Source organism: Felis catus, chromosome A2 (assembly GCF_018350175.1).
Source record: "Felis catus isolate Fca126 chromosome A2, F.catus_Fca126_mat1.0, whole genome shotgun sequence".
Lineage (NCBI taxonomy): Eukaryota > Metazoa > Chordata > Mammalia > Carnivora > Felidae > Felis > Felis catus.
In genome coordinates, this window is record NC_058369.1 from 94,038,310 (window position 1) to 94,060,449 (window position 22,140).

A 22,140-nucleotide genomic window follows, 5' to 3' on the forward strand; every position below is an offset into this window, starting at 1 on the left:
ACTCCTCCAGACGCCGCACGGCTCCACACCTCCGCCCGCTGGGCCCTCCAGTTCGCGTTCCCGGCCCGCTCAGCGCCCTCCCCGCGCGCAGCCCCTAGCGGCGCGTCACTGCGAGGCCGGCCTCTGCGCGCCTCCCTCGTCCTCCTCCTCTCCGGCAATACGCGATCCAGCTCGGGGAGGCGGGGAAGCCGCCGGAGCGCGACTGCCGCGGCAGCCACCCTGCAGCCGCCGGTCGGAGGCGCGGTCCCTAGGCCCTAGAGCGCGGACGAGCCCCTGGGGTGTCGGCGCCTTGTCCGCAGAGCTGCCAGGCTCGTCCCTGCCCGGCGCGGGAGGCGCAGAGGTGAGCGGGTCGGGTAGGAGCGCGAGACCAGGTGGTGGCGGCGGAGTTGAGGGTCAAGATGCAGTCGGCGCCACGCGCTGCGTCCGTCCTCCCCGGATTCCGCGCCCTCTGCGGGCGTCAGTCCTGATCTCTTGGCATCTCGAGGTCAGGAGTGGGAAGGGTGGAGAAGGGTGTCTGTTCCACCTATTCCGTCCTCTACTCCTCTTGGTCTTCCACGAGCTCCCAGAAAGTCCTGAGGTTGGGCCCAGGAGAAAGGCCAGGAGAGACATCGTCCCAGGTAGGATGTGCCCCAAAGGGAAAGGACGGGCAGGTTACCTTAGCCTTCCTGATCGTCTACCTACCACTTTGGGTTCATGTAGCGCATCTCACTGAGTATCACGCGGCGCTGCTTTGCGAAAAAGTATTTCTAGTAGTCATTCTGTTTATTAGCCAATTATGCATCCGTGGGGTGTTTAGGCCATTATGTGTTAGGAGGTAATTGGCTGCTTCTTTGAGTGTCCTAAATCGTCTTTCAGCCTTGTGTTCAGCCTCAGCCAAAACTTGTTGAAAATTATGCCCTAAAAATCTTGCTCTTAAAATAGAGCAGAGAGATAAAGAGAATTTTGTCCAGAGATTTCCATTTATTATCTTCCCCACCCCTTGGAGAAGGATTGGTGTCAGTTTTTACTCCTCAGGCAGTTCATTTTTTAGATGGAAAAACTTATTCCGAGGCCATGGTTATTATCACTCATCACTGCGGGTGAAATTGGGAGAAGCAGAATTTGAATTTGAACTCCTGCCTCTTCCCCCACCCTCAAGACTGATTAGATTGAGTCCTGGTAGCAGCTCCACTACTGGGAACCCTGAAAATTCTCTCCAAACCACCTCCTCCACCCCATCTCATGCAACTCCACCCCCACACACTCTTACCACCTTTATTATTTCTTTGTTGTGCTGATGTGCTGTATTTATTTTTTCTTTCAGGAAGTGTTTTTTGTTTTGTTTTGTATTTTTTACTCAGCATTTCCCCCTCTGTTGTTTCATAGATTAAATGCTATTTATAGAAGAAAAATACTCATCCTAGATATTTTGCAGGGTATTTAGAAATGGTTTGCAATTTCTTTTTCTTAGCTAGTCAGTCTTTCAGAGGGGGTAAGAGGTTGAGACACTTTTATAAACAATGATAAATTGAGCTAATTGTGCAAAAAGGGAATGAAAAACTGTATTCAAGTCACTTTTTATTTTACTGGAGACATGGGAAATAATACTTGTAATGAATGAGCATAATTATATTTTAATACTGAAAAAGCACAGACGAAGGCAACTACATTTTTAAAGAAAGGATAATGAGTAAGAAAGGTGAGAAAGAGGGTACACCAGTTTGAAAGACTAGGACTGAGGTTTCAATAAAGGACACAATCAGGACAATCAACATCAGGATGTTTTTTCTGTGCTCAGCCAGTGACCATGACACTGGCATATCACTTACTCACTTTGGGCTACCATGTCTTGATCAGCAAAGAGAGGGATCTTACCTATAGATTTTTTTACATCTCTTTAGGTCCTCACGTTTTTTTTTTTTTTAACATTTATTCATTTTTGAGAGACAGAGACAGACTGTGAGTGGGGGAGGGGCAGAGAGAGAGGGAGACACAGAATCTGAAGCAGGTTCCAGGCTTTGAGCTGTCAGCACAGAGCCTGACGCGGGGCTCGAACTCACGGACCGCGAGATGACCTGAGCTGAAGTCAGACACTTAACCGACTGAGCCACCCAGGTGCCCCTGGACCTCACATTTTTTTTTTTATACATTCAACAAAGATTATTTATTGCATTCTTTTTTTTTTTTTAAGTGGTCTCCACGCCCAGCATGGAGCCCAACACAGGGCTTGAACCTATGACCCTGAGACCAAGACCTGAGCTGAGATCAAGAGCCAGATGCTTAACTGACTGAGCCACCCAGGTGCCCCAAGAATATTTATTGCATTCTTATTTATAGAACAGATTCAGGTACCACTTCCTGGTTCATGGACTATCATCTTGTTGTCCTCATATGGCAGAAGGAGAGAAAGAGTTTTCTGAGGTCTATTTTATAAGGGCATTAATTCCATTCAAGAGGGTTCTACCCTCATGACCTAATCACCTTATAAAATCCAGACCATCTGATACCTTCCCATTGTTAGCATTTCAACATAAGAATTTGGGCGGGGAGGGATACAAACATTTAGTCCTTAACAAGAGTTAATCTTTTTAAGCAAGTGACAATAATTATATCCTTTGGAATTTAGGATGGGTAAAGGAAAACCAGGAGGAGGTCGAAGGAGAGTGATAAAACAGTGGGTCAATGCATCAGATTTCTTCTGCTGTCTAGAATTATCACTTTGAATATTTGACTAGGATTTTTGGAAGGCTCAGAAAATGAGTGACTGAGTGGGGTGGAGGCAGAGATTCATTATTTTTGATGAATAAGTGACAGAAACAAGAAGCCATGAGGTTGAATGGTTTATCCATTTGAATGATGACATACTAGAGAAGGATGACCACTGTTGGTGTAGAGAGGAAGACTGTGTATGTATTGGGGGCCAAAGGCACTAGTGATAAAGAATAAGCTAGAAGTCAGTAGATAAAAGCAGTGCTTATAAGAAAGTTTTATGAGGTGCCACGAGCCTCAGTGGAGCCGAGTGTTTGCAGGAGAGGAGAAGAAAGGTTCAGATGTGGCCTTGCAAAGTCAAAAATACACCTACATCATGGCCCTGGGGGATTACATTTTCTTGGTAGCATATCTAAATCATCAGGTTGTGAATGTTATCAAGGTATCTGAGGTCAGCCTTTTCAGAGTTACTGTCATCAATAATGAATGCCCTAGATGTTTATATATGAAACAAATTAGGTTCTATTTATGTAGCATAACAGCTGCCATTCAGCCAGAGGAATGTCAAGGAAACTCTTCTAAACAAAATCTTAGGAGGGAGGCCACATAGCTGAGTATAATCCAATTCTTTTACCTTGATGGTAAATACACTTCAAGTATTAAATGCAAACAGCAAGTTGAATGGCCATTCAAGAAAAACTGTGAACTTGAAATTTCAAGGAACCCACCCATGTGCTACTTGCATCACACTTAAATCGAGCTCATAAAGTTGAAGTGTCACAGTGTGAAATATAAAGTAGTGATATAACTATTATTATATAGCCTTAAGACTTGGAGACAAAAGGATTTTAGTATTGGACTGCAGGAGTCAAGTACAACCTCTTTGTTTTCCATTTAACAAAGGAAACTGAGACTCAGGAAACAAGGTGATTTCGGAGGCCTCAGCCTGTCTTTTCTCCTCAACACCACATAAACAAAACTTTCCATAAATGACATAGTCTTCTCAATTCTTTGATCTGAGAAGGTAGAGAGACTCCAGGACCTTGCTAATCAAATTATAACCCATGAACTACAAGGACCAGGGCCATCACCCAGGAGCTTGGGAGAAACACAGAATCTTGAGCCTCACACCAGACCTAGTGCATTTTAACAAGATCTCAGGTGATCATATTCACATTAAAGTTTGATAGACATTATTCCAGAGCAAGTCAGTAACTCCCATTTGCTCCAATCAGCAGAACCCCTGATGCCTGGAGAGTTGAGGAGTGCCTTTGCAGACAGAAAGAAAAAATACCATCACTGACCATTCCGAATGTTGAAGGTGATGAAACAACAGGAACAAAGTATGCCGGGCAGTGGGATGACACAGTTTAAAGAGCAGTACTGCCCTTTCCAGAAAGTGGAAAAAGGGAAATTGCAAAATAGTGAGTGGACCTTCTGATTCTGCTCCTGCCCAAGAAGGAGAGGGGAAAGGACAGCGTGCATTTCCTCAGCTTCCTCTGCTCCAGAGGGCAACCATTACTCTCTTGCTAGTGTTACTTTTCATTATTACGAACAACAGTGTAAAAACGAGCATAATTGAGGATCAAAAAGCCACATTTGTTCTTTCTAAATACCAAATTTAAGTATTAGCTTCAATCCTGAATCTTTTAGTAGGGTTGTTTTCAAGCGTGGCTGCATTTAATTAAAACACTTGATGATCTCCAGAAACAAAGAAACAAATCCTGATGCCCAAGCTGGACTGCAGACCAGTTAAACAAAAATGGGTGGAGTGGTGGAGGTGACTGGGTATCGCTGGGTTTGAAAGCTCCTCAGGTCATGTCAGTGTGCAGCAAGAGCTGAGAACCACTGCTTTAGCAGGCCATTCTCCCGTGTGGGAAGAAGCAGCTCTGAGATTGGAATTCTGCATCTTCATTTACTCAAGTGCTGGGATCCCCTACTACTCCCATAGCACCAAGCAGAGTCAGCAAACCTCAGGTCACGCCAGTGGGGCAGTTTTCGTATTTAGGAGATGCCACAATCTCTACTCAGAAGAACTCAGGACTGGGAAACAGGACACTTGGGTTCCTATGTGTGAGTCTAATAACTCTTTCCCCCTTAGGTAACATATACGATTAGGGTCAAGTTGGCCAGTTCACCTTGCATTGTTGAATGAAATGACCATTGATTTAATTATATCTGTTTTTTTTTAACTGCTCTTGATTCCCAAGATAGCCCATGATTTCTCCAAGAGGATGTTGATGTTTTGTATTACTCTGGTGCCTCTGACCTCTGCCTGGCCTTCTGAGTGTATGGGAAGCAGATAATTACCACCCCCTTCTATCTTGAAAAGTGTGAAAGGAAACGTGTAATAGATTCAAAAATAGGGAGTTTTCTCCCTTCCCAGGATCTGAGTTAGACATTAAGATCACTAGCTAATGCTGAGGAGCAAACCACGGCCAGAGAAGGAGAATATACTACTCTGTGGTTGAGCACAACCGTAACTAACTGTTCCATGTCACCCCCCAATCAAAGAAAAAGCCCTCTCTTAAATTCTTGACATGCACCAAAGTGACAACATGTCTTAGCTGGACTGCATGGGTTCTAATCATGGCTCCCTGACTTTCTCACCTTTCACCTTGGACAAATTAGTCATCTACTGCATGTCTGGTGCCTCCTGTTCACAGTGGGCATGGCAACATTAGCACCTGTCTCACAGAGTGGTTGCAGGGTTCGGTCAGTGAATAAAAAAAGCACAGTTGGCAGATGGAATGTGTTATGTGAGTATTAGGCAATATTATTATTGTTTTTCTGAAGATTAACTTACAGGTTTTTTGAGTCATTGTGATCCATTTCTAGGGTAAGAAGTTGAGTTTTTCTGGCTTTCTTCTACATTTCAAATGTCATTTAATTAAAACCCCAAAAACATGTTTTTTGAAGCATTCTACCTGTTCCTGTAAAATCCATTAAATCCTCTGTGGTGCTTACATCTGCTGTAAGCATAAAAGACATTGCGCAATGGGGATGGAGTGGAAGAGTGTTTTTTGTTCAGATCCAGCAGTGACACTGATTCATGGCCATCTGATGTGTCTTCTTGAGCAACTCATTATGTTACTCACTTAAGTAAAAAAGAATTTGATAAATTTTTTCAGGGAAAATAAATGGCATCCTATTCTGTGAAGCCAACAAATAAAAGGGGAAGAAAAAGATTTCATAAGTATTGTGTAATTTAAACCATAAACACATTACTAACCCCGTTTTCATCGGGAAGCTGTCTTTCTCAGTAAAGTATAGGATATAGGGTGAATGACAGAAGTCAGTGGAATCCTTTGTTATATTTTAAAGCCTGTTTTTCTTTAACTCTTATTTAAATGCAGGGGTTCATTTTTTATTAGCTGATTTATCTCTCATTTAAGAATAAAGTCACTCATTAGCTGTAGAGGTGTATAGGATCATTGATTGACTCCATCCTAAATGATTCTAGCCAGTTTTAGTTTAAATAGTTTTTTGTTTTTTGTGGCTTTTTTGTCTTCTGTTGTCATGTGAGCTGTCACATGCCAGCACGGTCCCCTCTACCTCTAGTGGCATTTCTGATTGGTTCCCTCTGATCTGTTGCCAAACTGGGGAATCAGACTTGTTAGAACTATGTTTCTAGGTGAAAACTTCAGTCTGGTTCCTTTTGTGCCATGGTGTCTTGCTGCTCAACGAGGGGTCAGCAGACCAGCAGCATCAGCATCACTTTGTTAGAAATGGAGAATCTTGGGCCTCACTCCAGACCTACTGAGTCAGAATCTGCATTTTAATAAGATTCTTGGGTGATTCATGTGTCCATTAAAAATTTAGAAGCCACACTTTAGCATATCAACTTTGTGACAGTTCATTTTTCTACTCTGACATCCTTTTTTAGCTTACAAATTATGTCTTGCTGGGTTCTAGGTTTTATACACCTTGCCAAAATATTTCACCTCTAGAAATGAGAAGTAGTATTTTAATGTCTAGAAGTGTTTGAATGTTTGGTCATAAGTAATTGATGAAGATTTTATTTTCTCTCCCCTAGGATATCTCTGGTGATCTTGAAAGAGCCTGTATCATGGAATCGATCTCTATGATGGGAAGCCCTAAGAACCTTAGCGAAACTTTTTTGCCTAATGGCATCAATGGTATCAAAGATGCAAGGAAGGTCACTGTGGGTGTCATTGGAAGTGGGGATTTTGCCAAATCGCTGACGATTCGACTTATTAGATGTGGCTATCATGTGGTTATAGGAAGTAGAAATCCTAAGTTTGCTTCCGAATTTTTTCCTCATGTGGTAGATGTCACTCATCATGAAGATGCTCTGACAAAAACAAATATAATATTTATTGCTATACATAGAGAACATTACACCTCCCTGTGGGACCTGAGACATCTGCTTGTGGGTAAAATCCTGATTGATGTGAGCAATAACATGAGGATAAACCAATATCCAGAATCCAACGCTGAATATTTGGCTTCATTATTCCCAGATTCCCTGATTGTCAAAGGCTTTAATGTTGTCTCAGCTTGGGCACTTCAGTTAGGACCTAAGGATGCCAGCCGGCAGGTATGTGTTTTTTGTGGTTTTTTTTTAATTTGTTTTTAAATTTTCTTTTCTTGGTTTTAATTATTGAAGTATAGTTGACATACAGTGTTCTGTTAGTTTCAGGTGTACAACGTGGTGATCTGACAATTCAGTACATTACTCAGTGCTCACCACGAGAAGTGCAGTCACCATCTGTCACCACACATTAGGACCATACTATCGACTATGTTCCCTATCTCTACTTTCATCTCCATGACTTACTAATTCTATAACTAGAAGTTTGTACCTCCTAATCCCTAATTTAAGTGGTGAAAAAAAAGTCATACTTCTAAAAAGCAAATTCTGACTCTCCAAGGATTATCATTTTGAAAACTGTATAGGAGCATCTGAAAAATCGTGTCCTGACCTTGTAAGGGTACATTTCTACCCCTATAAAATAATGTGGAAAGCTAAGAAAATTATTTGGATTTTCCTGTCATTTGACTTTTCCTGTCACCAGCTAATTCAGGGAAAGGCAAAGTTGGCTGATGAATAATGGGCCACATTGCCTTGAGTCTCTCCTGGCTTCCACAGAAACAGAAACAATAACAAACATATCTTTTTTCTTCCTCTATCTCCCAAACTTTCTTCCTCCCTTCTCCTTCCTGGCAGCTGTTTGATAACAGGATTCCATCTGCATATAAAACACTATTTAGTAGGATCCTCAAGAAGAATTCTTTAGTAGTACCTTTTTACTTTACATAGATTCTTCATAGAATTTAAAATAGTGCAGCCCATTTTATTTAAAGTGTAAATTTTAATCTGTGTGGAGAGGCAGGCTGGATTTCTTAGGTTCTTTTTTAGTATATGGGTTCTATCTAGTTCAACTTGAGAATAAAGCAGATGGGGAGCTCCATCAATGCCTATATGGAATGAGAACCTTTAGAAGTAAACGTGTAAAATAGTGCACCTTAAAAATCTTTTAAAGGTGTAGTCATGCATCATAGTTAAGCATGGTGGTAAAAGACTTTTATTATTTTTTGTCGATAAGGACAGTTTATGCCTTAGATTAAATGCCTTAAGAAATAAATTCAAGTATTATACCACTGCATGCATATCCAGTCATGATAACCATTCACTTTCAGGTCTTTGATTTGGAAGAGTTGGAAAAGATTATATACTTTCCAGCTTTCCAAAGGTCATTTCTAAATCCTTTTTTCTTTTGTATATCTATCAAAGTTTAGGAATGGATACATACCAAATTTAAATTTGTTTAAATTTAAACCTAAATTTAATCCTTTGCCCATAATTGTGATAATTGTTATTTATTCATTTATTTTGAGAGAGAGACAGAGAGAGCAAGCAGGGGAGGAGCAGAGAGAGAGGAGGAGCAGAGAGGCTCTGTCAGCACAGAGCCCAGTGTGGGGCTTGAATTCATGAACTGTGAGATCATGACCTGAGCTGAAATCAAGAGTTGGATGTTTAACCAACTGAGCCACCCAGGCACCCCTTGATAATTTTAATTCATTAACAACAACTGTGGAACAAATAATTAAATTTAAAGTGAGTTACAGAAATAGTTTTGTTTGTATTTCTTGGCCCTCTGCCTTTATTACAAAAGTTGGATTTATACGTTTAGGTTTATAAATTAAATAAATTTTAAATTTATTTAAATTTAAATAAATGTTATAGTTTATAGGTTATATCTATAATTAAATTTTATTACTTTAGGGTTTTTTAACAAGAAGTAAAAAAAAAAAAAGTCACCATTGTCAAAACTGTAATAAATTACCTTAGAATGCTTTTCCTTATTTCTTTGGAATATGTATTCTTCCCCACTCCATTTTAGAAATTTGTGAACATTTGTATAATAGTATAGAGTCTGTTACTCCTCTGGTTAATGTTAAGTAGAATTAATAATTGGAAGAGCTCTACATTATTAGCATAATGCAAATTTTAGCATGCAAATATTTTAGTGTGGTCTGTTCCAGAGACCTTATATAAACATCTTCAGGGATATATTTAGGAATTTGTTTTCCCCAAACATTACCCAGAGATTTTATAGCAATATTTTTCTAGCCCTGAGTAAGATGACCTCCCCGTAAATTATACTGGCTCACTTCAGCAGGGAATTGGTGACAATTCACAAATACTTGTTGAATTCTCAATTACAGTAATTTATCTAAGAGGTTTGTGTAGTTTGAAAGTCCACCTTCACCCCCCACCCATCACGTCATTATATTATACAGAGGTAACATCTTAGTGTTGGAAAATGGCAGTTGCTTTACTATTTAAATTAACTAAACCTTATAATACCATTTTTCCCCCATATAGGTATAGTATCACTATTTATAGATGAAAGAATTTCATATTCTGACCAGTGAAATAATATAATAATAATAATAATAACTTGAGATTCATGGTTCTTCAGATACTTGGTCAATCAGTTTCTAAACCAAAGATAAATTTTATAAATCGTACGTCATTGTGACATAAGTTAGAGATTTTAATTGCAAATTCAACCACCCAGAGTTCATGCCCATCTTCTCTCTTGCTGAATATCTATAAAGGACAGTACTTGTAATCCCTCTACTAGACAGAATCACTACAGTCCTAGAACTGAATATTGTCCTCGAAAGTCCAGGAAGCCAACCCCACCCTGATACCTGTGAGAGTGAGAGCTGGAGTGGGCAGGAGAGGGCCAGCAGCCCAAACTCCACCTCAACCTTACCGTGCCACTGCTGCCGAAACACGTGGTCTAGAAACCTTTCTTTCCTCCTGGCTTTCTTCCCGTGAGGACTTCCCGATCCCAGGCTCTAGCAGGATTGTTCTGCATTTTATTTTCAGGTCATCACAGGTAGCAAGGACTTTGTTGTTTCTATGACAGTTTTAACCTATTAATAAATAGACAAATATGTTAATAAATGCTTTACCTCCTTAACTTTTTGCATCCCTCAAGGTCGTCACAAATGACATTCCATGGGTGAAGTGGAGCATGTGATCGTCACTGTCACCATTTTTACAAACAATAGTAATGATGAGTCTTTTGTTTTTGCCGCAGGTCTATATATGCAGCAACAATATTCAAGCTCGACAACAGGTTATTGAACTTGCCCGTCAGCTGAATTTCATTCCTGTTGACTTGGGATCATTATCATCAGCCAGGGAGATTGAAAATTTACCCCTGCGACTATTTACTCTCTGGAGAGGGCCAGTGGTGGTAGCCATAAGTCTAGCCACGTTTTTCTTTCTTTATTCCTTTGTCAGAGATGTGATACACCCATATGCTAGAAACCAGCAGAGTGACTTTTACAAGATTCCTATTGAGATTGTGAATAAAACCTTGCCCATAGTTGCCATTACTTTGCTGTCCCTGGTATACCTAGCAGGTCTCCTGGCAGCTGCGTATCAGCTTTATTACGGCACCAAATATAGGAAATTTCCACCTTGGTTGGAGACCTGGTTACAGTGTAGAAAACAGCTTGGATTACTAAGTTTTTTCTTCGCTTCGGTCCATGTTGCCTACAGCCTCTGCTTACCAATGAGAAGGTCAGAGAGATACTTGTTTCTCAACATGGCTTATCAGCAGGTATGGAATGTGCTCGTTATTTACTGGATACTAGTAAAATACCTTATCAGTATATCTGTAAAATGTAAGATTTAAAGTAGTGTGAGCTTTTACACATCTTGTAATAGAAATTTTGGTATATTTAGGGAGGGGAAAGAAGTATTCTTCACACAGTGTTTCTGTATAAGAATTACGTGGCTGATCCAAAATCATTTAGCATAAAAACTGCTATTATACCTTTCTTTGAAGAGTAAGAACAGAAATAAAGGATTCAATTCTTTCTTTTTTTTTTTTTTATGTTATGATTGCAGTGATTGTTTTCAGCATTAAACATGAGTTAATGTTTTATGATTGGCCATGTTCCATGGAACAATGAGGCATCTCTCAGTAAACATATGCGACAAAATTACAACTAGTGAAAATACAAAACAGAATAGGAAGCCAAGATCAGGAGACATACATTTGTAAGGCTTTCGATATCAAAAAAGCTGAAAAGATACTTTGGTGAAGCTTTAGTTACTCAGGTGAACCTTTATAGCACTTAGCTCTTCAAGAAAATCTCAGGAAAAGCTTCATGGAAGGAGCTTGATGATGGAGCCAAGTATGATTTTCCTCAATAATTCCCACTGAGCAAATGTAACATAAAGGGTTTCACTGAAGTTATCTGCTGTAGCATTTACCTGTGACAGCCAAGGACACTGCACCAAAACAAATGTGAGCTTTTGCGTTTTATAAGGAACCAAGGCATCATGATCCAGCTTTGTAGCACTAGATACTTAGGCCTGTTTCAACAATTTCAACCTAAAGTTATTTGAAAAAAATTTGGTAAATTGATGTTCTTGAAGCCATTGTCTCTGTAAAAATACCCCTTCCCCTAACTGAATGCTAAGGCTTTGCTATCTGCTGCACCAGCTCCCTCACTGGTTGTTAAGTTGTTTGCTCAGATCTCACCTACTCAGGGATGCTGAGCCTGGACACCCTTTTAAATTCTGCTATGCGCTTCTGATTCAACCCCTAGACTGTTCCTCCTCCTCTAGTCCCTCCTCCTCTGCTCTACCTTCACTCTTTTCAATAGCATTTATCACCTCCTAATACACTTTATGTTTTCCTTGTTGATTATATTTACTGTTGTCTGCCTCCTCTTATCAGAACATTATTTCATGAGGGGAGGGACCTTTGTCCATTTTGTTCACTGATAGATGCCTAATGCCTAGAACTGTGCCTGGCACATAGTAAGGCACTCCCAAAGTGTATTTGTGGGATGAATGAATGAACCAGGAGGCCAGGTAGATCCAGGTTGTAAGCTGTAGGTATGTCCTACCGAGGTATGTCCTTGTTCTGTATTGTTGTATACATGTCAAAAAAGGTATCAAACAAGAGCCTTTTTCCACAGAGGAGCTCTGTGGCTTTCTTCGGGATGTTGGTATGATTGTTCCAGGGACCTCATGCTCAGAACTAGCTTTTCTTTTTTTATTTCAAGTTTGTTTGGTTAACTGGAACTGGACAAAGTTAAACTGTTTTAAGTTAGAGTCTGTTATCCATGAACAGATTTTATTTAAAACAAAGCTTTAACCCAAGGAGTCCAACCTTTGATGTATACTCTAATCATATTGTTTACATGTAAATAAACCTTTTTTTAAGTAAATAGACAATTCTAAAAGTAATCCCTGTGCAGAATACCACATATTCAGAGTTAATCAAGTCTGACTTGATGATATATGTATTATCAATGTAAGGGAAAGACATTTGGAAAAGTACTATATCCAAGTGAGGCAACTGAATAGTTGGAAAAGTATATTGATGAGGCAATTCAAGAGAATAAATATTTGCGTTCGGTATGATTTTATCCATATGGAAATCTCAGCTTCCTGAAGAAAAGAAGTTAAGAAAAAAGAGATAAATTAACATATAAATATTCTTCATGCGAGAGAGGAAGATAGAGGCATAATTTAGAAATTCTGTTCCTGAGTTCTGAGTTGATCTAAGACCAGAATGTATCCAAAATATTTAACCGAGTTTAAACCAACTTGGAGAAGTCCCTCAAAACTAATTGTAACTGCCAGTACATTTTTTATGTCACCTTGGAACCAACCGCTTGGCATTCATGGTCTTGGGACTTCAGGCCAGGAATGGTGGTGAATTATAATGCAGATGGTAGATTTACTCACCCCCTTACACACATGCAAGGAAAGAGAGAATCTTAGTCCTCCTTTTATTTAACTCCCTCTTCTCTTTTCCCCACACCTGGAACAATAACATCCACTAATAGGTTCTCCATCATAGTCTTAAATTGAAATAATGCAACTTGAATATATCCATATATGATGTATTCTCCTGCCAAGAGTGAACTGTGCTGAATCAGTTAATGTTCTGCCAAATAAAAGAAATTCACATTTGCTCTCATCAGGTTCATGCAAATATCGAGAACTCTTGGAACGAGGAAGAAGTTTGGAGGATTGAAATGTATATCTCCTTTGGCATAATGAGCCTTGGCTTACTCTCCCTCCTGGCAGTCACCTCTATCCCTTCAGTGAGCAATGCTTTAAACTGGAGGGAATTCAGTTTTATTCAGGTATGTGGGTTGAGGGATTGGGCGGCATAGAATTTAAGTGTTAAATACAGTTTAATTTTAAATATGCTTCTTATAAAAGAGTGCCTTTGGGGTTGCATTTATACATCTAGCTCAAGGAACAAAAACTGCTGGAAGCCAGCTTAGGACCATTTGGGTTTAGTAAGTAAAAGACCAGTACAGGATTCTACTAGAAGACTCATAGCACTGCTTACTATGTTACGGGTTAAGGTTATTTTAAAAAGAAAAAAAAATGAAAGTGGGGATGGGTAAGCTTAGATCAAGTTTAGTGCCAAAAGTCAGTTTGTTATTAGACCAATGAGTGAATAATTGTTTTACGTTTTGAGCCACTTTGATCTTTCTAGAAAAATCTCATTAATTTGAATTCAAGTTGGGGAGAAGGTGAGTCTGAATATTGTAAAAGAAAGGTGTGTGTATACACACAAACACAAGCAGTGGCAAATTAGGTAACTGGGCTGCTGGGTTATGACAAGCAACCAGCCTTATGGATCTTGTTAGTATATGTATTTAATATATGAGTTGTATATATGTGTATATGAGTACATATAAAGGGTTTTCAAAGTAGCACTGTGTTCTTTAATAAACAATTCACCTTCTCCAGTAATGGTTATTTAATAAATTTGCCCAGTTTTAAAACATGTAATTCAAACTTAGACCCTACCTATATTATCACAAAGTCAGGACTGGTTGTATCCAAATGGTTTATAGCACAATATGTGGATGACTGTCATTGGGTAGTACACTAAATTTTGTTTTGTTTTGTTTTTGCCTATTTGCTCAATTCATCTAAAGAACTCATTTAAGTTAAGGGCATATCCCTGTCTAAATTAACTTTTCCTTTTTGAAGGCAAGAAAATGTGAAAACTTTTCCCATTGTTAGCTTAATCACATCTGAAAAGAGATAGAAGGCCCTCTGATAAAGGGTGTTAGACGGATGCAAATTATCATTAAATAGAGATGAGTAACTGCCAAACAGGACAATTTTCTGCTAGTTGATCCTTTCCCAGTGAAGTTAGACATTACATCGTTATACTGATGTAATGTTACACAGACCATTTTGTCAAAGTAAGCAATCAAACATAATAATTTAGGGAACCCAGAATGCTGGCCTTTTAGATTTCCACCTATAAACTAACAGAAGTACTCTTAATATAAATTTCATTTAATGTGGTCAATAAAGCCACATGTTTGAAATGCTATTCATATTATATACTAATACTATAATATTTTCCATGTTCAATATTTACATGTTTACTTTCAACTAGTATATTTATGTGAGGCAGGGTGTGGGGGAGGGGAGTGTATATGAATGAGAATGCCCTTCAGCATTCACACACACACATACATACATAATATTTTTTTAATACACACAACTGGTGGAAATGTGGATAACCTTCATAAAGAAGTTTGGCAGTTTTCATCAGTATCCTTAAGGAAAACCCAGATGTTTTCACCAGTAATCCCACTATTAGAAACAAGTTATAAGAAAATAAACCAAGATATAGAGAAGGGCTTATAGTTGAGGAAAGTTGGAAACAGAGTAAATGATCTGTTGGAAACAGAGTAAATGAGTAAACAAAAAAGGAATGGTCAAGTAAATTGTAACACATCCATTCAGTGGGATATTACATAACATTAGGGTCAATTTTTTCATATTTAATGACATGAGGAGAAAGTTCTTGATATAAAATAATCACAGTATCAAGCTATATGCAGTATGGTCTTATTTGTATAAGATGTGCAAATATATAAATAAATATATATGAAATATATGAAGATATTAAAATTCTTTAATTCAGGAGAGAACAAAGAGTAGCTCAATAATTTAAGATAAAATAGTTTTAGCACACTATAAACATGGGTGTAGCTGGATAGGTTAATTTATGAGTTTGAATAACTTCTTATACTTTGTTTCTTTTTCTTCCTCCTCTACCCAAGTCTACGCTTGGATACGTTGCTCTGCTCATAAGTACTTTCCATGTTTTAATTTATGGATGGAAACGAGCTTTTGAAGAAGAGTACTACAGGTTTTATACACCACCAAACTTTGTTCTTGCTCTTGTTTTGCCCTCAGTTGTAATTCTGGGTAAGATCATTTTACTCCTTCCATGCATAAGCCGAAAGCTAAAGAGAATTAAAAAAGGTTGGGAAAAGAGCCAATTTCTGGAAGAAGGTATTGGAGGAGCAGTTCCTCATCTCTCACCAGAGAGGGTTACAGTAATGTGATGATAAATGGTGCTCATTGATGCCATATAGAATTCTGCTCATGCCATTATTTTTATGACTTCCTTTATGTTCATTTGCAAGTGCATTGTCAAATTGACGTGGGCTGAAATCCTTACAGTAAGATCTCAATCAAATTAGTGGCAGAACTTTCTTGAAATTAATTTTCACAGAGATCAATTTTGGCAATATGAATTTTTGTGGTCAACTTATATGTTTTGTTTTACACAACCATAACACTCTTGTTATTTTAATAAACTGTATTCCATAATCAGGCAAAAATATTTATGGCGAATAATATAGATATAACCTAATGTTAAAAAAACTTTACAAACCAGCAGAATTTTAAGTGTTAATATAATTGAATGGATGCATTTTGTTTTCCTGAAGCTTACTTAAGGTTTTAATTGTCATCCAGCTTAAGAAATAGAAACACATAATCATACATTAACTTTAAGAAAGGACATGTGACATTAGCATCTAGGTAAGGGTGAATGGTAACATTCCTATATTTTTCTCATAAGATAGGATTTGAAGAATGTAATTAATTGTATGAACCAGTGTGCTTTGTGAACAAACACAAATTAAAAAAAACAAATTGAATCTGACGTATTTGAAATGCAAAGGAGACATGAAATACATACTGATAATATGTACCTTATGAAAGATTTCATTCCTTATCTTTTTACAGAGCAGTTTCATTTGCATATTAATATGTTGATTTGGGAGAAGACCGTGATATTTGGCTTCCAAAACTGATTTTTCTACTATAGTACCAATCCAGGGAATCTTACAGTTGTTTCTAGTGACAGGGAGGGTATTAAGTTTATACACAAGGGGTTGTTTGTCAGCTGATCTATGTTGTTGTACATTAGCCAGTCCCCACTCTCTCTGGTATATGACTTTATTGATGTTCACTGAGGGATTATAATATGCCAGGCACTGTTCTAAGCACTTTACTCGTACTGTCCCGTCTAATATTTACAACTCCATGACAGAGGTTGTTATATCCTCATTTTACATAGGAGAAAACAGAAGGACAGAAAAGCAATTTGCCCAAGGTCACACAGTTAGTAAGAGCCAGAGCCAGCATTTAATATGTAGACAGTCATATTTCCGAGGCTATGGTTTTAACCACTAGGCTAATGGCCCCTGCTCCATCCTTATGCATTCATTACCATCATGATGCCAATCTAGATGCTTCCTCTTTTGTCAGTAAAGGCACTGACATTCTTCACAGTGTGCTGTGGGTATCAAAAATATATGAAAATATTACAGTCATAAATTTATGATTGATTGTGGGATAATCTACAGTTCCTCACCTTGCAAGAGGCTCTTGCTTGGGACCTGACCCTGGAGACCTATGGCAGTCCATATGACCCTATGCAGTGAGGGACTCCAGCAGGGTAGGACCATAGCAGTTTTAACAAATGGCTAAGGACCTGCAGAATCTTAAAAGTCCCTGAAGAGTTGGTCATCCCTTTTTTCTCTCCCTGAGAAGTCCTCCTGCCTGTTCAACCATTCATGAGGGAGCAGTTTGGAAGCATGAAGGATATTAAGAAAAGTGGTTAATTATAAATCTACTCTAGAGACATATAATCATACAAATTATTCATAAAAATTTTCAGTGCTGACACTCCACATTAAAATTGCATTTTGTTCAAACTTTGATTAGAATGCCCTACATTTTTTTCATTTGTTCCTTCCTTATTAAAATAGAAAACTGCAGATAAGATACAATTATATGCATTATGTAATTATATATCCTGAAATTATAACATTTCTAAACTTATACCCACTGAAGTACTACTGAATGCAACTGCCAAAATAAAAGTTCTATTTAGTGGAGGCTACCTTTCCCATCATTGGCTCTTTCTCTCCTACTGCACCCTGTCAACTTGGTAAATCACTCATGATTCTCTGGTGTTCTCTTCTTGGTGAATTTTAGTATCTTGTACTTCTTAACTGAGCTCTCCCTTTTTAAAATTTTAATTCTATTTTTTCCCTCTTCATAATCACTTCCTTGCTAGTTTTTAGTAGGAACTACCTTGGGTGATAACTTTTAAAGGGAAACACCCATACACTGTTGTAGCACACTAGTGAAATTAATAGCATATTTTCAATTTGTTCCTCAAGTTACCCTCTGTCAAGACCATTGCTTTCACCATTTAATGTGAAAATACAATGAGACATTTTTAAAAGCTATATGACTATTGAATTATATTGTTGCATGTGTATATTAAGTAGCCAATAATATAACACTATTACAGATAAATGGGGCCTTGAAAATGTGAAAAAACAAACTTTATGAAAATGTATATAGTATATAACTTTTGTTTCAAATGATAAATTCTTCTTTTTCAGTACTACAAAGATGAAATAATTTTGAAGTTTTAGAATAAATGTAATATATGCATTCTAATTCTAATTCTAAATGTTTAAAAACCTTTCTAATACTGCAAAAATATTGACTTTTAATTTATTTATTTAATTGACTCTTAATTGCTTTATTTTACCATTTTCTACCTGATTTTTTTTCCTTAATCATTATTTCTCATAATCACTTTTCTTTTTTTTTAATCATTACTCTGGCCTCAGAAGTAGAACTGAATTCTGCTCTTGCTAGATGTGAGAAAGTGGTAGGAACTTTAGTAGGGGTTTGTATTTTGAGAAGTGCCCCTGAGAAAATTATAAGAATGTAGAAAATATACCCAGTCTTAATCCTATGCAAAAAAACTAAGTAAGTTTTTTCCTAACAGGGAAGTAATCACGGGCTGAATCATGCTACTTAGCTTTTGTGTGCAGATTTCATATGTCTCCTCTATGAAGAATATTTAAAATCATGTTTAAATAAGAATATATTCATGCTAACATATATTTTTCAAAGCACATATGGAAATTTAGCCCAGATTGTCTACATATAGAGATTTTTATTTAAATTTTAAAATATTTTAAGGTATGAAGAAATTATATTTATAGGTATTTATGAGATAATTATTTTCTGCTACATACAGTATTGGCTAGTGAACTCCGTTTTAAACTATCTGATTAATTTCTTGTAAATTAGCATAATCTTGACTTGATTAAGGAATTTTACTTTCAACATTAATTTGATAATAGCAATTTAAGATATATTCATACTTTCAAATTATGAAAATTACTTGTGTAAAAGGGCTTCAAGAATATCATATCTGATTTTTGTATTGTTTATCTCTTACATAATATGATAAAATTTTAATTCTTTTTAATTGCCTTTTGCCATTAAACTATTTCATAATAAATTCTGTACAAAGAGTTTTTCCCCCAAATAGAGGTTTATTTGTGAAATGTAAAGGTTTCTTATGTGATATTTTAAATAAAGTACCATAAATGTAACTCATAAGTATTTCTTTAGGAATATTATAAACACTGAACCTGTGTCAGCCTAGAGAATCTCTGTTTTGAAATAAGTATTCAAATAGCCTAAAATGTGGTGTTGAAATTATTTTGTGAATTTTTGCCTAAAGCATTGCTACCTGTGCTCATGCCTTGATCCAGTGTTAACATTTCTATTTGTGATGTGTCATCCTGAAAATGAGATGCTCTACCCTTAATTGTTTATAAGTGAGTAAAAAAAATATTCTGGTGGATATTCAGTATATGTAATTGCTCTAAATGAACATGTACTGATTTTAATGGAAACACAGTCTGTTCTTACCTTTGAACAGTGGATTTTATAGGAATGAATGGGTTCTTTAATTTTTTTAAAGCAAGAAAATTATAAAGTGCTAATAATCACAGATTCTGTCCATATGATACCAAAAACAGTATTTTGGTTAGTTCAGCCTAACACACAAACATACCGAGATTTTTTTAACTTTCCAAATCACTGGCTTTCTATCATGCAGTCATACACAATTAGAGCAGACTATACATATAGGACTCTCCCCATGGCTGGACAGGCTAAATTAAATCACTAAGAAAGGTGCTTTTTTTATGACTTCAAATTGTCAACTTCAATCTTAATTCTCTTAAGATTTTCCTTGAAGGTCTTTCATAGTTTTGCAGACATTCAGCCTACACAGGGCCTGGAAGTTGTCTCCCAATGTCTGGTTACCCTACTTCTTTAAAAGCTGCTGTCCATCACATTACTCAACTGCCCTGGCACTTGGGTGTAACAATGAGACTGAGAGTTGGTCAGTGAGATGTAGGGGCACTGTGGTTGACTTCCTGGAAGTCTCTTCAAAGAAAAGCAGCAAGTGTTATCTTATTCCTCCATCTTGCTGCCGTAATTGTGGATACAATAGGAGACCTGGCAAAAGTCTAAGAGGACCAAGGCCACACCCTAAGGAAAGCCTATTAGAAACTAAAAAGATCTTGACAACTTCTACTTCACTATTTGACTCCCTCTGCCTGTATTTAACTCACTGTGCATTTGGGTTTCTTTATATGAAGTCAGACTAATCCATTCTGGTCTTCTGTTCTTTGTCATGATTCTATTTAACACTGAATGAACTAGACTGCAATAATTCTTATCTTTAAAAGTTTTTCAAGGATAATGTGCAATTCAAATTGGAATTGATTTTCCATTGTTAATTAATGATACTCATTTTCTTGCCTTTGATCTTTCATTTGATATTTTGTATCTGCTTGGAAAATATTGTTTTCTTTATAACTGTGTAATAGCTATTTGCTAAAACTCTGTAATAGCTAAAATATCGCTATCAAATTACATGCCATTTTTTATATCATTCTCATAGATCTGCCTTATGAGCATCTAAATAAAAAGTATTATTTAATGTGTTTTAACCTCTTTTTTGAAGTGTTACATACAAATGGATTTTTCTTTCTTACTGAATAAGACTTCCCGTATTTGATGAAGGCCGTCTGTTTCTTTCTAGAAGCATCTGGAAAGCAATACATGAAATAGTTTTGGGCTTTTGGAGGTTTTGTTTGTTCGTTTTTGCCAAAGTAGTCATTTAGGAAGGTATCTATCTAATGAGGTGGTATTTTAAAAATTATTTCAGGGCACCTGGGTGATCAGTCAGAAAAGCGTGTGACTCTTGATCTCGGGGTTGTGGGTTCAAGCCCCACATGGAATGTAGAGGTTACTTCAACTTAAAAAAAAATTATTTCAGGGGTGCCTGGGTGGCTCAGTAGGTTGAGCATCCGTCCAACTTCGGCTCAGGCCATGATCTTGCAGTCCGTGAGTTCGAGCCCCACATCGGGCTCTGTGCTGACAGTTCGGAGCCTGGAGCCTGCTTCGGATTCTGTCTCCCTCTCTCTCTGCCCCTCCCCTGCTCATGCTGTGTCTCTCTCTGTCTCAAAAATAAATAAAAACATTAAAAAATTTAAAAAAATATTATTTCATTTCACTAGTGTTAAGTATCTTAAAACCAGGACTCAACATAATAGTTGAGCTGTATTCTGTAAGCAGAAACTGTATCTTATTCACTGCTGTATTCCCAGTGTCTAATGCAGTATGGTCCTGAAGATACTAATGAGATAATGCTGACTCATCTTTAGAGAAAATTATGTTATTTATCACCCCACATGTATGCAGCTGTGCCTGTGTCCTCCTGCCCACACCCCTCCCCATTACTGTCTCTACCTCCTGCCTTGCTTCCTGGCTGCCACCATCGCCACACTGCTGTACTGAGGAGAAACCAACCTTGGTGCCTGTGCGCAGGATCTGTGGAAGCTCTGGCTTCCCTGACAGCTGCCAGGGAATGCATGGGCGTTAATGTCCTGAGAGTAGGGTTGCCAGGCAAAATAGAAGACACACAGTTAAATTTGAAATGCAGACAAACAATGAATAATTTTTTATTTAATTCTATTACAATTGCACGGGACTTTTTTGTTGCTAAGTCTGGCAACTCTCCCTGAGGAGTGATCTTTGACCAAAGAGATGAAGCACAAGAGGGAGCTGGTAGATAATTTCTCCCTTCCTTTCCCGCAGATAAGCTAGCTATTCCATAGTATAATAATGCTTAAGGCCTCCATGAAAACATCATAAAAGACTGAGCAATTGGCTGCATTTGTTCCAAAGCTATGGCCAGCTCAAGTAACACCTATATTTGCCTGCCTCAACTTCTATCTTTTCCTCACCTGCTTCCCAGAGAGAGTCCCCACTAATAAAGTGACAGCAAGTAAATGTTTGTTTGTTTGTTTGTTTGTTTGTTTGTTTAAGGCAGGCTCTAGGGAACCTAGGCTGGCAAATTAACTTTGGTAGAGGATTCTTCAAATGGAAAATGCGACATGACAGAAATGATGTTGACAAAGTCGTGCCCAGGGCCCTGCAGGCTCAAAATCCAGATCACTTGAAAGCTCTGAGAGTGGATGCATCTCCCAGGGACAGATTCATGTAGATCAAATGTATAGTGATTGTTAAATCAGAATAGTCATTTGTCATTTCTGTGAGATATAATGTCCTATAGGTAAGAATACCAGTATTGCCTTAACTAAGCATATTCTATCCTTTAATTTGTTCTCAGAAGAATTCAAATTATAGCCCAAAGTATGTTGGGATCTGTTATGGGATGAATTAAATCCCCCTAAAATTCATATTAATTC

At 37.7% G+C, this 22,140-nt stretch overlaps 2 protein-coding genes across 19 annotated transcripts in view; one reads left to right on the forward strand and one right to left on the reverse strand.

Moving 5' to 3' along the window:
* Positions 1-22,140, reverse strand: part of FAM237B (family with sequence similarity 237 member B) — a 166,508-nt gene that overhangs the window by 43,225 nt on the left and 101,143 nt on the right. For all 15 annotated transcript variants that reach the window (XR_006594850.1, XR_006594852.1, XR_006594856.1 and 12 more), the window contains one exon: positions 9,939-10,101. The gene's annotated coding sequence lies outside the window, so the exon portion shown is untranslated. The remainder of the gene's footprint in view (positions 1-9,938; positions 10,102-22,140) is intronic.
* On the forward strand, positions 205-20,370 carry STEAP2 (STEAP2 metalloreductase). 4 transcript variants are annotated; one of them, XM_019826146.3, is made up of 6 exons: positions 205-340; positions 3,924-4,112; positions 6,725-7,249; positions 10,269-10,796; positions 13,183-13,347; positions 15,304-20,370. In XM_019826146.3, exons 3-6 carry the CDS (start codon positions 6,758-6,760, stop codon positions 15,589-15,591), a joined length of 1,473 nt encoding a protein of 490 aa, XP_019681705.1. In that variant the 5' UTR covers positions 205-340; positions 3,924-4,112; positions 6,725-6,757; the 3' UTR covers positions 15,592-20,370. The 4 variants fall into 4 exon arrangements, with proteins under 4 accessions (XP_019681705.1, XP_019681704.1, XP_003982781.1 ...); XM_019826145.3 differs by having other exon boundaries at positions 206-340; positions 3,927-4,112; XM_003982732.6 differs by lacking the exon at positions 3,924-4,112 and having other exon boundaries at positions 208-340.